The sequence below is a fragment of the Stegodyphus dumicola genome, chromosome 10 (genome assembly GCF_044657685.1).
Source record: "Stegodyphus dumicola isolate Sdum_Otavi_A_Nest chromosome 10, ASM4465768v1".
Taxonomy (NCBI): Eukaryota; Metazoa; Arthropoda; class Arachnida; order Araneae; family Eresidae; genus Stegodyphus; species Stegodyphus dumicola.
In genome coordinates, this window is record NC_140777.1 from 97,605,226 (window position 1) to 97,622,411 (window position 17,186).

The 17,186-nt window shown below is 33.1% G+C and overlaps 1 protein-coding gene across 2 annotated transcripts in view; it reads left to right on the top strand.

The window, feature by feature from the left end:
• Rab3-GAP (Rab3 GTPase activating protein) overlaps window positions 1-17,186 on the top strand; it is a 244,686-nt gene that overhangs the window by 203,386 nt on the left and 24,114 nt on the right. For both annotated transcript variants that reach the window (XM_085825301.1, XM_085825302.1), the window contains 4 exons: window positions 1,192-1,227; window positions 3,108-3,182; window positions 7,263-7,487; window positions 12,246-12,575. In XM_085825301.1, coding sequence (XP_085681427.1) covers window positions 1,192-1,227; window positions 3,108-3,182; window positions 7,263-7,487; window positions 12,246-12,575 — 666 coding nt within the window. The remainder of the gene's footprint in view (window positions 1-1,191; window positions 1,228-3,107; window positions 3,183-7,262; window positions 7,488-12,245; window positions 12,576-17,186) is intronic.

The window sequence follows — 17,186 nt, forward strand, 5'->3', positions numbered from 1 at the left end:
AAAAACAATATGGGTTTAAGATGCTATTTGTGAAAGGCAAAACATACAGGGATTTTTACTATCATAACTGGCGTAAGCCAACTTCTATTGCTTGACAACCATGGTGTATCATGGAAACTGGTACAAGGATTTTGCCTAAGTGTTCTAATTTTATGTCAAGATAGTACAAGAATTATTAATACATTACAGTAAAGCAAACACAAGTCAACATTCAACTGACAATTTTGCTAAATTTACAGAAAGATGTTTTAAGAAGGAATATCAGTTGTACATTTATGCATGTGTAAACTTACTTCTTTATTCATTGTGCCTTGTCAATACTTCCACAATAAATGATCAATGCCACCATTGTCAGCTTGCCTTGTCATTGTCAAGCATGCATTTCAGCTAGAAGGTATCGTAGCCATTATTAGCATGATGTTTCCATTGCACTTTCTTCCGATCCATTTGTTCTTTTGCAATGTGATGGTCATAAGACATATGTTTTGTGTGGCTTTGCTTTATTGTTTGCTATGTGGTCCAGCAATGCAACATCAACCTCTTGGATCAATTTCACTCATATCCATGAAATAGTTTTTCTTTTATTCCGTGTTTTGCCTTCATTACTTATTTTTTTAGTAGGAGTATATATAGTTAAGAAAACATTAAGAAAAATATATTTATGTTTGATATTGTGAAATGTGTTAATGCTCTTTTGTGTATAGTTAAAGTAATATGTAAACAAATTTGTTTAAAAATGACCATTTTCTCAATCATTATTGGCACATTAAGAAGTTAAAACAGGGTTCTCAACAGGGAGGGAGAATTACAGGGGTGACTGACAATCAGCATTTTATTTAGCTGTTAGGTATTTAGTTTTGGTTTATAAATATAAAAAATTTATGATAAAATAAAAAATACGTGATAATTTATTATAATTTAGTTTTTTAATGTTAAGCTACATAAGACAGTTTACAATTTTCAGAAGGATATTAAACAGAAAAAAAAGGGAGGAACTCCTTCTTATATTTGGGGCAATATAATTAATTTAATATTTTGTACTTATGTTTAAATAAAGTCTAACAAATTTATTCATCATTTTTGAAGACAATTAAAATAGTTTAAAATTGTATATTCTAATGTTTTTTGTCATGTATTTTTCTAAACAAGCAGGATTTTTTAATCAGAAGAATTTATTATTTGCTTTTTCAGGTTGGCAAAACACCAAAAGAAAGACTTTGTAGGAAGGTATGTTTCTCTGGTATTTGTTCCTTTGGTGTCCTTTAGTTTTAAAGTATGGTAGATCTTGAATGCATACAGTATTCATTGGAAGTGTTACATATATACTCATCTTAATAAAGAAAAAGGGAATGACAGAATTATGACAAGATTCTAATACAGTCAAAAGTCGTTAATCCGGACTCGTCGGGACTTCGGCGATTCCGGATTATCGATTTTTCCGGATTATGGATCATCAGTTTAAATCTCGTAAGATGGCATGCAGTAATTCTAAAATTAAAGATATGAAACCGTAATTTATGAAATAAAGAACAATTATGATCTAAAGGGTATCAAAATTTGCAAAAAGAAAAAGCTTAATATTTATTTGTTTTCTTTATTAAACATTTCTTTCAATGTAAGTTGTTTAAGTTTTGCTTCATTTCATGTGATAATACTTTCTCTTTAATTCTATTAAAAAGACATAATTTCTTGTTCAGTTACAAAGTTCCGCTGTTCAAGTCTTATAATTGCTATGTCGAGAACACCGACTAATTTGTCAATCGAAATTTTTTCGTTTTCAATAACCTCTGTCACTTTCTTCGCTATCGAAAGCGAATTATAATGACGAGGAACTTGTTTTAAATCATATCAAAGACGGAGCATATCGAGATGAAATACTACATTTGGTAAGGAATTATAAGCCAAATAAAATAAAAACATCTGCGCTGAAGATAAGGATAGTGCTGACAGATCAACTTCCAATTCATTATGCCCCCCCCCCTGCCGAGCAGCGTGAAATTGATAAACAGATTTCGGATTTCAAAACATACTTTCGCTTTAGATCCTTTACATATTAACAAATATATATCAGAAATTCTATTTGATATAATCGAAAGTTTAAGCTTACTTTTATAAAATTGCTCTTACAGTCTGCAAAAAATAATAAGCCGGATCCAATTCGAAAATCAAGGAACAACGCAATCATCAACATTAACTGAAATAGATAATTAGATAATTTCAGCTTATACGCCCATTATACATAAAACGCGCACGCGAAAACGTATTCTGCACTTGCGCACACTCATATGCGCAGTCGTAAAAGGTCTTACGCGCACGCGTAAACACCTATGCGCATGTGTCAACACGGCGCATGCGCAGAAAGTTTTTAGTTTTGAGGTCCGGATTATAGATCATTCCGAATTATGGGTGTCCGAATTAACAACTTTTGACTGTATATAATAAAATTGGTAGAATTTATTAAAAAATAAACTACAACCAAGTTTAAAAAATTAGAAAATAAAATTGTAAGTTATTTTAGAACATAAAAATAATGCATTAATTGCCCAATTCTTAATTTTGAAACATCCGGTAATTTCTTATGTGAGCTCTAATGTATGAATCTTGGATCTGATGCAGACTAATAAATAGTTTTCCTAAAAATCAGAATTTTAAAGTTTATTGATCTATAAAAGGTTTCAAATGAAAAGGCTCCAAGTGATTTAGTGTTTTTAATTATCAATAGTTTTAACTGCTAATTTTGAATTATCCAAGAATTATTTTTGGTAGTTTAGTTTAATTGGAAGAGAAATGCACTAATATAAATTAAGGAGAGAAAAAAAAAAAAAAAAAAAAAACTTGGGATATCTTTTCAATTTTTGACCATTTCTAATCTAGCAAACTTATAGGTTAAGCAGATATTAAATAAACCGAGGTGATTTTGAGGCAATCTGGCTGTAGTCTTTCTTCTTGGAGAACCGAAGGTCTCAATTCCTTCAAAAATGATAATTTGATCTAAAATCAATGCTAATCTAAGGTGACTTATTCAATCACCTTAGATTAGCATTGGTAGACAAGTAATTTCTCAGTGGTACAGTATTTCTTTTTATTTATTTATTTTCAATTTTTAGGAATTAGAAATGGCAGATATTCATCTAGAAAAGTTCCTTGAATTTTGTTGCCTGCTATTAAATATGATTCTAGAGGTTTGTATGATTTGTTCTCAATAAAATTACTATCAACTTTTAATTAACCAAAACTGGTATACTACTTTTTTTAATGACTTTTGATTTATGTCTGGTTTAATTCATTCAGTGCTTTTGTTATCCTTACACATACTTTTTCTAGACTGACATGAAGCATTTGGCCACCTTTTATAAATGTTTTCTTACCTTTGAACACCTACATATACCATTGTCATTTTTAATTTTGAGTGATTTATTGATACACATCTAAAAGTTCAAGTAATGGCATTAATTCGTCTGGAATAATTGGCATATCTATGTTACACTCTTTCAACAATCTCTTCATATTATCGGTTAGATGCGATCTAAATGAGTCCCAAACTAAAAGACTTTTTGGATTCTTTATGGCAACGGATGCATTTGTCAGACATTTGTTGTCTAGTTTCAGATAATTTTTGGCCATCCGTGCTTTCTTGTGAACATGAATGATTACCATTTGGAAATCACATTTTTGTATTGTTCTTTCTTTTAAAAATAACAATGGGTTTAAACTTAGTATCATCCATTAAGCAGGAAAGCACTACGGTGAGGTAAGGTTTTCCATAACCTGTTATTTTTATGTGATCTGTTTTTGGTTCCTTTCAAAACAGTTGTTTTATTTCCTATCATAGCACACATTACTGGAGTTTCCTCCATGTTTACAATATGTCACAGTTAAATAATATTTTTGCCTTCGTAGGTCATTAACATACTTCTGAAAACTTATCAATTTGTTATCCAAATCTTTTAGAAGTCTTTGGGAAACTTTTATTTCTCTTATAGAACTTTATATTGTTCCATAAATCTTTAAATTTTTCACTTTCATTTGCATCCCCCCCCCAGTTTAAGGCAAATAAATGTAAGCTGTTTCCTGTTGCAATTAATCCATTCTGGTCATTTTCCATGACCCAGTTTGAATACTTTCTTCTATGATAATCCATTTCATTACTCTGTTATGCAGAGCATATTAATTCTTCGACATATTAATTATTACAATTTTAATTTTCTTCCACTCATGTATGGAGCTTTCACTAGCACCACACATCCTTGCTGCAGCACAGTTACGTTTTCTTTCGCAAATTGAATGACTTTTCATTCGAAACCAGCTCTATGTTTGTACATAGAGCAACTAAAGCAAATGTGATTTACTAAATCTTTGGTATTCACTTCAGAATCACAGCTTCAAATGAGTAGGAAGAGAGAAAACACCTGACTCCTAATTCATTCCCCCCATATTCGTATTGTGCCCCTTATTGCTTATCAGTTCAGTACACTGTTGTTCAAAAGCCTGGGCAAAATCTTTTAATAAATGACTGAAAAAAAATAAGAGTATTGCACATGTATCTTTTAGGTTTTTTTGTAAAGAAAAGTGTGTGCACATCATATGACAAGTATACCTAAATATGAAAAAAAAAAATGTAGTTTAGAATTGTAGATGTGTATTATATGACAGAATATACTGTACATAATCAAATAAACTTATCTTCCATGAGTTTACCTCATGTTAGATTACATGTGTTGAAGTTGAGGGAAAACTTTTGGATAATGAATTGTCAGAAGACTATGCATAAAGCACTAACTGAGTGCATCAGATATAAAAGACATGAAGCCAGGAGAATGCAGTGTATTCCAGCTACGAAAAAATAGAGTCTAAGACATTCTCATGTTTGAGGTGATAGATTTTGATCTTTCAGGACTATATTAAAAAACAAGGAAAAGACATAGGAAATCTGTTTACTTGCAGTATATAAAGCTATCTATCTAAAATCGGTAACATCTTTGTCAGCCAAAGTTTTTTGCTTCTGCTCTACAAATTCATTGCAAGAAAAAGATTTTGAAAAGTAATTTGTGATTATGAAAGCAATTTTGCTGGTTCTTGTAATCTTCTGAAATTCTTTGACTGAAAAGTGACTGAGGTGGAGACATCTCTGAAAAGAATTCTGTGGGTTTTAACTTCCGCTACAGCACCTTGATGGGGAGGATTTTGGGAAAGAATGATTCAGATGGTTAAAAATCTTCTACACAGTGTTTTAGGATTGCTATTATTGGATTATTATTGTTTTGTGCGTATGGGTTCGCAAAGTTTGAATGCACACAGAACCAATGATAGTTTGATAAAATATATTTTACCTCAAAAAACACTTCACAGTTCTGGAATTTTCCACAAAAATACTCAAGCAGCTCTTCAGAGTATCACAGGATGCAGTCAATAGTTTTATTTGAAACTCTTAACACAACTCGGGGCAAAGCACATCTGTATAGCCAAACTAACAAGGAGATACCTCAATACTCCAAACCACGCTAAACTAACAACTACTGAGAGCTCTGTCCGTTTTTTTATAGTTTTACCCTGGCCACTGAGAACGCTTTAGTACTTCTGAAAATTATCTAAAGGCATATGAGGGCCAGATATGGTTACAGTTGCATAGAGGATCTGTTACAATTATTCAGTTACAATACCCATTACAGTATACAGAGACCAGTTCAAAATGTTGCCAAATGGTTATCAAGTTTGGTGACTTATCCCCAAGTTTTGCTACAAAATTAGTCACCAAACTGTTGCTAGTTTGATGGTATCTTGCCAAATTAGCGAGATAGCCATTTACTCAATGTTAACTGGACTTGCCCCTGTATTCTTATTTTTCTGGCACAGCATCGTTTCTCTCAGGCTTTTCATGTTATGAAAAAAATGCAACATCTATGTACAAAATTCATAACAGTATTTATCTAAGAATTCAAATCGGCTAATTCCTTTTACACCTACAGTGTTTATGGGGTGAGATTTTTTAAGTGGGGTGCCAGATTTAGATCATTTTGATCTGGTAAATCTAAGATATCAGCAACAATTGAGAGATACTTTGAAAGAAAAATTTTTAAATGAATATTGCAGTCAATTTTTGCAAAGACTATCTAAGGTAGAAAACTATCAAGACATAAAAATTGTAGCTATAATTCTTGTTGAGAATGAGAATAAACAAAGAACATTTTCGTCTATGGCAAGAGTAATTCAGGTCTATCTAGGGAAAGATGGTGAAAGCAGAGTTGTACACATCAAAACAAACTCTTGTGAGATAGTTTGATTACCCAGAAGGTTTTTCTACTCGAAACATCTGCAGTTGAATTTACAAACAATGAATTTGTGGAGGACCAAAGTATTCCTGAAAGGCTAGTGCCAGATTTTCTGAGAAATAAAATTGAGGTGACTAGGAGTGGAAGACTAATTTAGACTCCCTTCCAAATACTTGATCTAAAGAATTCTTTTAACTTTGGACTGATTTTAGTTTTTAGTTTTGATTAGAAACTCACTTGTAAAAAGATGGATAGGATACTGTGTGTTTACATTGTTAATAAATCAGGCATAAAATCTGGGAACGGGGAGGGGGGAATGTAAAAGTTCTTCAGAATTGGCATTTTTAAGTTCCAAAAATTTTAGTTTATGTGATTATGGCAAAGGCTCAAAGGCTATCTGCCTAAGGAGAGGCATGCCTTCGTGGAGGATTTTCTAAGAAAAACTGGCTTGTATACATGCCACACACGTGGGAAAACCATGAAAACGGCCATGCAGCCAGCCCTTTCCCGGGATTCGAATCTCGGACCAAACTACCAATGTTCATCGACTTTACGGCTCGGTCACTGGTGGGCCATCAGTTACAAAAGAATTTCAGCAGTGTTTTTGCTGTAATAATTTTTTAACAGAAGTGGTTTTTTTTTTTTTTTTTTTTTTTTTTTTTTTTTTTTTTAATTCACTTAACATAAGCGGCTTAGACTACTTAAAAGTTCAAATAAATTGTTTCTGTTCTGTCTTGAATATTAACTTGCCAAAGTAAAACTTAAAGTAGGCAAGGCAACAACCTTATGTGTTGCATAAATTTTAGCATATTTTAAGATCATTAATAATATTTTATTAATTATAATTAAATCCTTATTTCCTGTGCTAAAATCTGTATGAGACAAATTGTGATTTTGGATTAGCCGTGGCTGTAATTTCTGGTATTACCCGAGTTAATCAAGAATTTACCATATAGCTTTAAAATCTTTTTTTAAATAGTATCTCTTTTGCAGACAAATGTGCCATCAGAAGTTGAAAACTTGCCTACATTTCCTATGGAAACTTTTTGGCAAGGACATGAAAATACAGGACGTCCACCTTTAATAACGATGGCTTTGAGCCAGAAATCTGCTGGTAATTGGCAAGTGTATATGCATCTCATGTTAGCAACAGTTCTTCATTTAATTGTTATATTCCAAATGAAAAATATCAAGCCTCTGGGACTATTTGGTGCCAGTGTAAGTATGATTTCTGAAAAGTGTTATTTTGTATAAAGGAATATGTTTAATTTTTTAAACCGTGTGAAGCCTTAGCTGTGTTTATTTCTTTTTGTGTAATTTTATTTCTTAAATTGTTCATTTTAATAATAACAATGGTCTTTATTAAAATAAGCAGCAAAGTGAAATGTAGATTTCAACCACTTTAGAAAATAAAAACATATACATCTAAAGGCTGAACCATTACAGTTAATCTGCCTGGAATAACTGCCATGTCTCTATTACACTCTTTAAAAAAAATTTCTTCATATTATCCGTTAGATAGAATATAAGCCTGTTCCAAAGTAAAAGATTTTCTGTATTCTTTAACCATTTAACTGTTTCATTTTCCTGCCTTATTGTGACCAAAAATAAGCATATTTTTTATAAACAAATTTTTATTCTAATTGATTACATGAATTCAAATCAGTAGTCAAAAATTTTACAAGTGTTGCATTTCTTAATTTAAGGTAATTTTTAATTATGACAAAATTAAGGCATTTTTACTTAAAGTTGACTTTTTTCTGACGAAACTGCACAACTGGAAAGTAAACTTTACAGGATATAAATGTGAAAGAAGTAAATTTGCTGTGAAAGTAAATTGTGGCGGTGGTGGAGGAGGATTACTAGTATCCGTTTCACAAAACCTCTAAACCTGAATTAGATCATCTCAACTTTCCGTTTCCTCATCATCACTATAAAATTATGATAAGGAACTTTCAGAATTACCAGAATCATTTATAGAAAATTCAGATTTGCTATCTGATCCAGTATCAGATTTATATTCTGTTATGAGCCATTTACTGTCACCCATCATTCTTTTATTTCATGACAAAATTAGGAAGAAATACTATTCGCAAAGCCTAATACACTGAACACGTGCAAACAAACTCATGGAATTTTTCCACATAATGCAAAGCAGTAAAACCTGTCCTTGAACTGGTATTACAATCTAATCTCTCCTGAACCACTAGAGACATCTATTAGAAACACTGCACAAAAGTTAAGAATGTAAAAAAGTCATAGATTGGTGCAGAAAAAATACACGGCCTGAGTGGTGTACAGTCAAATCAAAAAAGTCTGTTTTCACAGCACCTAAATGTTGTTAGAGCAAAACAGTTAATTGGTTAAGGCAGCAGGAATCTTTTGCCAAACGTTTCTTATCTACAATTTTAAACTGTTTTAGTTCATCCATCCTTTCTTGTGAACATAATGGAATCTCCATGTGGGAAATTACATTTCAGCATTGTCTTTCTTTTAAAAATAACCTTGGGTTTTATTTGATCTACCTACTAAGAAAGAAAATAGCAAGAATTTAATTGATCTATCTACTAAGCTACTGATCTTGATCCATCTACTAAGCAGGAAAGCACTATGATGAGGTGAGATTTTTCGTGACCTATTGTTTTTATGTTAACCATTTTTGTTCCTTTCACATCAGTTGTTTTATTTCCTATCATATCAAACATCACTGGAGTTTCACCCGAATTTCCAATATTTGACAGTATTTTTTTTATACCTTCATAGGACAGTAACATACTTGTGAAACTTATCAATTTGTTGTCCAAGTCTTTCGGAAGCCTTTGTGAAACTTACATGACAGTTAAAAGGTTAAAATTATAATTCTGAAACAACCCTTCCACTTTGTACTTTATTTTCTGTCTGTCAAGAATCTATAATTTGTGCTACATATGTCGCATGATGGTAGGTGGCACTTCCAAACGTGATGTTTATGTTCATTTTTCCATCAGTGCTGATTTTTTCACTGAACACAGTTTGGAGGGAAACAGAAGGAGGCTTCCAGATGAGTTGACCTATGACTTGTTGAGCCAAATCTCAGGTCATGATAACATTGGCTCCTGTATCAATGGTCTTATTGTGAGAACTCCATTTATGTGACCCATGATGATGAGGAGCCCATTACAACCGCCACTTATTGCAGAAATCGTGAGCACTTTAAAATGGGCCTTTTCAATATTTGGCAACCTCCTCTCTGCAAGGTGACCATTAATTAGTTTTCCTCCTTTTTCTTGGAAGTGGGCTTATCTTCCATGGCTTGAAGTGTTCTCCACTTCATTTATATGTGGCCTTCAATACCACGGTTCCATCACATTAGGGCTGGTCCTATTTCATCTCAGGGCATTGACTTCCCTGGTTAAATCATGTAGATGAGCAGTCACTTGATTCACTGCCTTCTAGACAGTTCTGATTGGGTATTGGTCTCTATGAGTTGCTTGTTAGGTTGCCTTGAGTTTCATGGCATACACTTAAGTTCTCTTTAGATCATTAGCATTCACCATTCACAGTGCTTTCTGTATCTCGGGATCCAGATGCTGTCGATGCAGTACTGCAGGAATAGGACTTTCCTTGTTTTTGTTGGGCAATCCGAAAAGGTGAGATAAAATGACCTTTCAACATCTATAGTGATTTTCTGGAGTGTTTCCATGTGCTTCTATTGACGAGATTTTAACTGAACCCTGTTGTTGTCTTTTAAACACTTCTTGCCAAAGAGCAGCTCCAGAATGCTGCGTAGAAATACACAGCTACTTCAAATGTAGTCTTTGGTTTTCAGGCAAAGTTTTAAGAATACCCGCTGCATCTGCTGTCGGAGAAGCAGCAAATCTTAGCTTGGGAATCTCATCCATTAGCATCTGCCACTGTAGAGATCTGAATTTTATATTCTTTCCAGGAGTTCTTTCCATCATAAGTGGGCAGCTTTAGAGAGATTCAAGAAGGCATTAGTAAAAATTTAAAACTGTCAGTTTAAATTTCTGCTGTCGTTATAAATTTCTTTAAGATTTTATTTTTTTCCTCTCTTGTGAGAGGTAATCAATTTGTTGTTTGACAGCAGTAACCCTTTCTTCATTTTTTTGTTCGGCAGGAGAAACCCTTTCTTCAGTTTCACCAACGTAGTTTTCAGCCGTGCCTATTCTGCCTCCCATAGTTAAAAATTTATTTTCTATTATGGCAGTAATTTCTCTTTTCATTTCCTTTTGACCCACTTCCATCTCTTCTCTAACGAAGTTGACCATCCCTTCCATCTTTTCTTAGAATCTCACAAAGGCAGTTACCAGCTGTCTTAGTTGCTTCTCCATCACTCTTATCACCAGCATTCAATCTCACTTCTGACACCAAAAATTGTTGCTTGCGTATGAGTTTGTAATAGATTGAATGCATACAATACCGATGATAGCTTGATAAAATTTATTTTTACCGAAACAAACACTTTGCGTAAAATTTATTTTTACCGAAACAAACACTTTGCGTCTCAGGAACTTTCCACAAAAATACTCCTGCAGCTCTTCTCATATCTCAGAGTACAATCAATAGCACACTTCAAACTACTAAGAACATTAAACACAATGCAATGCAAAATCCATCTAAAGAGCGAAGCTAAAGTACTCCAGTACTCTGAACTCGTGCAGAACTAAACAACCACTGAGAAAATTTTGTTCTCCTCGGTACTATATAGTTTACATGGCAGCCCAGAGATCTCTAGTACCTTCCACTTTTCAAAATTATTGTAAGCTACATGGGGGCTGGATAGGGTCCCAGTTATATAGATGATCAATTACAGTTATTCATTACAAGGGCTGGACCAGAATGTCACCAAGTTTGGCAAACTTTGGTTATTTCTTGCAAAATTTGGTGTCAAAAATTAATTGCCAAAGCCATTGTTAGCTGCCGATTATCTTACCAACCTAGAGAGATAGCCATTTACTCACTGTTAAATAGACATGCCCCTGTATTTTTATTTTTTGGCAAAGCTTTGTCTCTTGAGATTTTCATGTTACATTGTACAAAAAATACTACAGTTTTAAACATAACTTCACTAAAATTATTTACATATATGCAAAAACTCATAGCAATATGTATTATACTATGTAATATAAACATGAAGTAAATATAATAAATCTATACAGTTAAGCAATTACTGTATAATATAAGCACAAGTTTAAATGTGCTTATGTTATAGTGTAAATATACACTGATGAGCCGAAACATTATGACTATCCCCACATTTTTTAATGAACATGTCTAGGTGATGTGGAGGGCACGTGATTAAAAGTGGGAATGGTATTCAATTGCTGCTGGAGAAGGTAAGGAATCATTCTTGCACTTACTTTTTCGAGTGACAGAAAAGGCTACTAATCTAATTTGAATGAGGGCTGGCCCGAAGACTCCTAATGAGTATATCCAAAACTGTACGGCTGGTAGATTGTTCATGATCTGCCATTGTTAGTATGTATGTAAAGTGGATAAATAATGGTGAAACAAGTAGTAGATGCCAAGTTGTTAGACATCCACACGTCATTTAGAGAAAAGGACATTGGAGACTGTTCTGCTTGGTACAGAAAAATTGTCATCAGACAGTGGCTCAGCTGACATCCCAATACAACGTGGGTCCAAAAGTGCAAATGCTTCGGAACACTTGTTTCGAACAGGGTTCAATTTATTTACAATATTCTGATATGTAAGAGTGTTTTGGAACATGGTTCAATTTATTTATTTACAATATTTTGATATATGAGGAAAATCTCTGTTTTTACTGTACACTTTTTCATAAGAAACTTACAATTGATTGAATTATAAACATTTTGATGTTATGTATAAGAAAAGTATTTTCATTTTATGTCTTAAATAATCTTTAATGTCGACATAAAACTTGAATAACAGTGTAATTTAGGTTTCATGAGTTTTTCTATGCCTTTTTTATATAATACATTTTTTCTTCCTCAGGCAAAAAAAACCTTCTTTCGGGAACTTCATTTTCATATCCAAGAACAAGCTGAAAAAGAAGACCAGAGTTTGTGTACTCTCAGAATGCAGTTTCTCTTGCGTGCTGCTTCGGCTGTGGCTCAAAGTTTACCAGAAAGAGAGCCAGAATCTGTTCCTTCTGCAAATGTTGACGGTGCAGATTCTAGCAATCAAACTGATTACTCTCTTGCTAGCAAGAGGTTTAATTGCATACTTGATTTAGCGAGAGGTTGGGAGTTAGATTTGGATGAAATCAGAAGGCATTATATATGTGAGCTGTATTCTGGAGGGCAGGATCTCTTAGCTCAAGAGGTAAATTATTCATCATTTATCATCACTTATATATTATCTTGAAAAATTTCTGATAATTAAAAGAAGTTGTAGCGTAAGTATTACAGATTGATTATAGTTTATTATATTTTCATTATTACAAACTATGGGATCTTTGATATTTCTTTAAATAATAAGTCCAAAAAAGCAGAAAAAATAACAATTTGTTATGAAAATAAGCATAATAATTAGTGCACACAGCACAATAAATAGCAGGAAATAATTCAAGGAGAATGTGGATACTAAGCAATTCCTCCTCATTAGCACCTTGAATACATTGTAAAATTTTTCAAATTGCTCTCATGGTAAACCCTAACTCATAATTCACCTAACTGCTAGATTATTCACAACTGAACTCCCTAGCTCTCCTACCATATGTATATACTGCAGCATGGGCTCAGGAAACTTCTGGACGAATCTGCTGTAAGGCTTAAAAATGCGTTTTTATGAATCATCCAGAAAATCACCAAGGTACATCAGGAACGAAATTGCTTCTGTCTCCCATTTTAATTGAGCTAATTTTACAACTCTAAGGCTCTAGCACTCGGAATTAAAAAGTGTAAAATTCTGTGTAACAAATAAACATTTAAATACAAAACCTGTGGCCATAAATTAGAATGAACCCAAAAACAATCCAAAAATTATCAGCCTAAAAGGAAAATAATAATAATAAAGAAAGAAAAAGATAAAGAACACAACAATGCAGAAAAAAAAATATAATAGAAATCATTTATATGCATTTTTAATGAAGGACATGGAAATGTAAAATGTTTTAATCTCAGTTTTTAATCTATTCTGAATAAACATGTAGATTGCATTTCTAGAACAAATTATGATTTCCTTTGAAATACTGATTAAGAACAAAATTGCATTTGCTTTTAAGGGCTAAGAAAATAAATTTAGAAAAACCACAGTAGTGTAAATAACAAGAAAATACAACTAACCTACTTGCAACTAATTAAGAGAACTTAGAAGATTATAATAGTGAGGATTACTTAATATTTAACTGAAGTAGTTTCGGGCTTGATATTTATGATTTAAGGATGTCAGACTTCAGCTTATTTGAGAGAAAGAGAGCGATTATGAAAATAATTTCAGTGACATTTGAAAAATCTCATATTCATCAAATATTTTTAATAAAAGATTCCATTTATCAAGAAAAATCAGCATAAATTTTTAATACATTTAACTTTAAAAGACATTAAGTTTGAGTCATTTAAAATTTCCAAAAGTTTGATTAAGCATTTTATTTCAAATTCATTGATTTATAAATAAATGCATGATTATATGAAGAATGAAGATATTAGAATTATATGATGATTACATAATGCAAATTCCAAAATCTGGACTCATCAGGATTTCAGCGATTCCAAATTTTAGAATTTTCCCAATTTTAAATCATCACTTTAAATCTAGTAAGATGACCTAAAGAACTTATAAAATTAAAAATATGAAATGGTTATTTATAAAACAATAAAGCATTTATGATTGTAAAGGAACCGAAATTTACACAAGAAAAAGCTCAGTATTTGTTTTGCTTTATTAAACATTTCTTTCATTTTAATTGTTTCACATAATTTCTTGTTCAGTTACAAAGTTCTATTGTTCAAATCCTGCATTGTGAAGTCCAGAAATCCCTCTGTAATGTCAATCAAGTTTTTTTAAATTTCTCTGTAGTCTTTGTTACTTTCTCTGCAACAATATTTTTTGCATTTAAATCCATAGATTTTGAGTAGTGTCTTGATTTAGCTTAATGCTGTGGTAATATGTGTGGGTGCAGATATGATGATGTGCTTGGTTGCACGTCCATTACTTTAATTAAGGTTAGGAAGTATATTGATTTACACACATGTCACAAATAACAAAATAAACATCAGATACATATCACTCGACACAAGAATAGTTACTCGTAGTAATCCACATTAGCAGTAAATATAATAGTAGCAGGAAAGTTCACTGGTATCGTGTGATTGGAGTGAGTTAAGTTTGTGGCTTTCTTTCCCTCACTGGATAAGGGAGGGGCTGATAGTGCTATCTTTTGAGTTGGTGCCTATTTTAAAGAGTTCTCCATATTATTTTCCCTCTTCCCTGGGTACCAAAGGTACAAAGGGGAAAATAAATCACAACTATCTGGGATTGAAGTGCACATGTCTTTCCGATCGTGTGATGACTGGTGGAGTATTGGAAGGAAGCAGAAGGTCACGTTGAAACATCTCTGGTCACAGGAATCGGAGCATTCAAAGCTTTGAAGAATGCAGGCTTCAGCCAATCCACCTCCTCAGCAGTTTCCTTTTTATGCCTGAGAATGGTGAAATGTTTGTTATTACCTTCACAAGGTCGTATGAATGAGTGAGTGGAGGTTTTACTGCATCATTGAGCACAAACATGTGAATACAAGTCCTCAATGCAGGATTCATGAATGAAGCATGATGTAGGAATTGGAGATAGCGTTTCCATCACTTCTTGGAGAGTCTGGCGGAAGGACAATGGTTCGACTGGAGCAGAGAATGGTTGGAAGAATTTGGATGGTAGTAAAAGCATCATGTCATAAACAAGTTCAGTGGATGTACCTGTGAAGTCTCCCTTGTAGGAAGAATGTAGATCAAGAAGCACAAGAGAGAGTAATGTAGTCTAATGGGACTTGAGGGCTACTTTGAAGTTGCTGTGAAAATGTTCTACTGTGCCCTTGGTGGAAGAATGATACTGCAAAGTACGAATTTGATGTAATCCAAGCATAAATGATAGAGAAGAGAAAAAGTATGATTGTAATTGTTGATTTTGATCAGTTGTTAGGACTGTTGGCATACCATATCATGCAATCAACCGGAGATGAATTGTTGAGCCATACAGTCAGCAGAAATGTTCTGAAGGGGAAATGCTTCAGGGCATCCAGTAAATCTGTCAGTGCAGCTGAGCAGATAAATCTTTAACACTCTAATAGTGGTAGAGGACCGATGATGTCTATATGAACATGGTCAGTTGCTTGGGTGGCATGCCGATTTTTTTCCAAAGGACTATACCTGTGCTGGATAAATTTGGAACGTTGGGACATGATGCAGGAACAAGTCCAATTTGCAATGTCCTTTATCGTGGATGGCCAGATGAATCTTTCTTGTATGAATGTTTTGAAAACCCAAATACCTAGAGAACACCTAAGTGGTATGTAAGGTCAAAGTCTATTATTAGAAGTGTCACACAATAGTTAGAGATCTGGAGCAAATTATGATGACTGAAATCTTAGTGAGCAGTTTGAGTCTTCACTGAGACGTTTCAGATCCTCATCTGTGGCTTGTGAGTGAGCAATAAGAGTGAAATCCAGTGATTGATTGATCTTTTGAAAGCATGAGAGACATGCTGGGTGTCCGTGCTGAACTGAGCTATGTAATTTAAGTGCCGAATTTGTCACAGGGAAGCAGAATTTGATTTTGATATAATGCGTAATTTAGTGGTTGATGGTCAATAAATGTAGTGAAATATTGATCTACAAGATTATGCCTGAGATATTTTATAGCTGCATAAATGGTGAGTAACTCTCTGTCATACATGCTGTATTTTTGTTCAGTGGGGGACAGTTTTATAAGAAAAATGCTAATGACTAAAGTCCATAATCCGGACTCGTTGGAACTTCGGTAATTTCAGATTAGGGGTTTTTCCGGATTATACATCCTCAATTTAAATCTGGTAAGATGGCATGCAGAAATTATATAATTAAAAATATGAAACCGTAATTTATGAAATAAAAGAGCAATTATGATCTAAAGGATATCAAAATTTACACACACACACAAAAAAAAAAAAAAAAAAAAAAAAAAAAAAAAAAAAAAAAAGCTTAATGTTTATTTGTTTACTTTATTAAATTTTTCTTTCAGTGCAAGTTGTTAAAGTTGCTTCTTTTTTTGTGCTAATACTTTAATTCTATAAAGAATTCTTTAATTCTATAAAGAGACATAATTTCTTGTTCAGTTACAAAGTTCCACTGTTCAAGTCCTGTAATTGCTGTGTCAAGAATACTGACTAACTTGTCAATCAAAATTTTTTCGTTTTCAATAACCTCTCTGTCACTTTCTTCACTATTAGAAGCAGTATTTTCGGAACCTAGAACCATACTACAGTTATCGCCATCTGTTAATTGATTGATGATTGGGGCATTGTCATCGCAATGAAAAACTTGTTTGTTTAAATATATCATCTTCATTTATTACCCCTTCTCTACATTTCTTTACAAAATCCAATAACTGGAAAGTTTCACCTTTAGTTTGGGATGTCCGAAAACCTTCAAATTTGCAGCTATCATCTTCATCATCCTCACCATGAAATATGGTAGCTGGCCATAAATTATGCCAAGCACTTTTTAACATATCTGGAAACACATCCTCCCAATGTGCATGCGCATGCATAAAGCATACCAAAAAAGTTTGTGGCTTTGAGGTCCGGATTATAGGTCATTCCGGATAATGGACATCCGGATTACGGACTTTGTACTGTGGTTGTTAATGTGTTGAACATTTAAGACAGCTCTGATGGAAATGTCAGAAGCATCGGCCATAACTTGACTGACTTGACTTGAGTGCAACTTTTGACTTGGAGAATGAT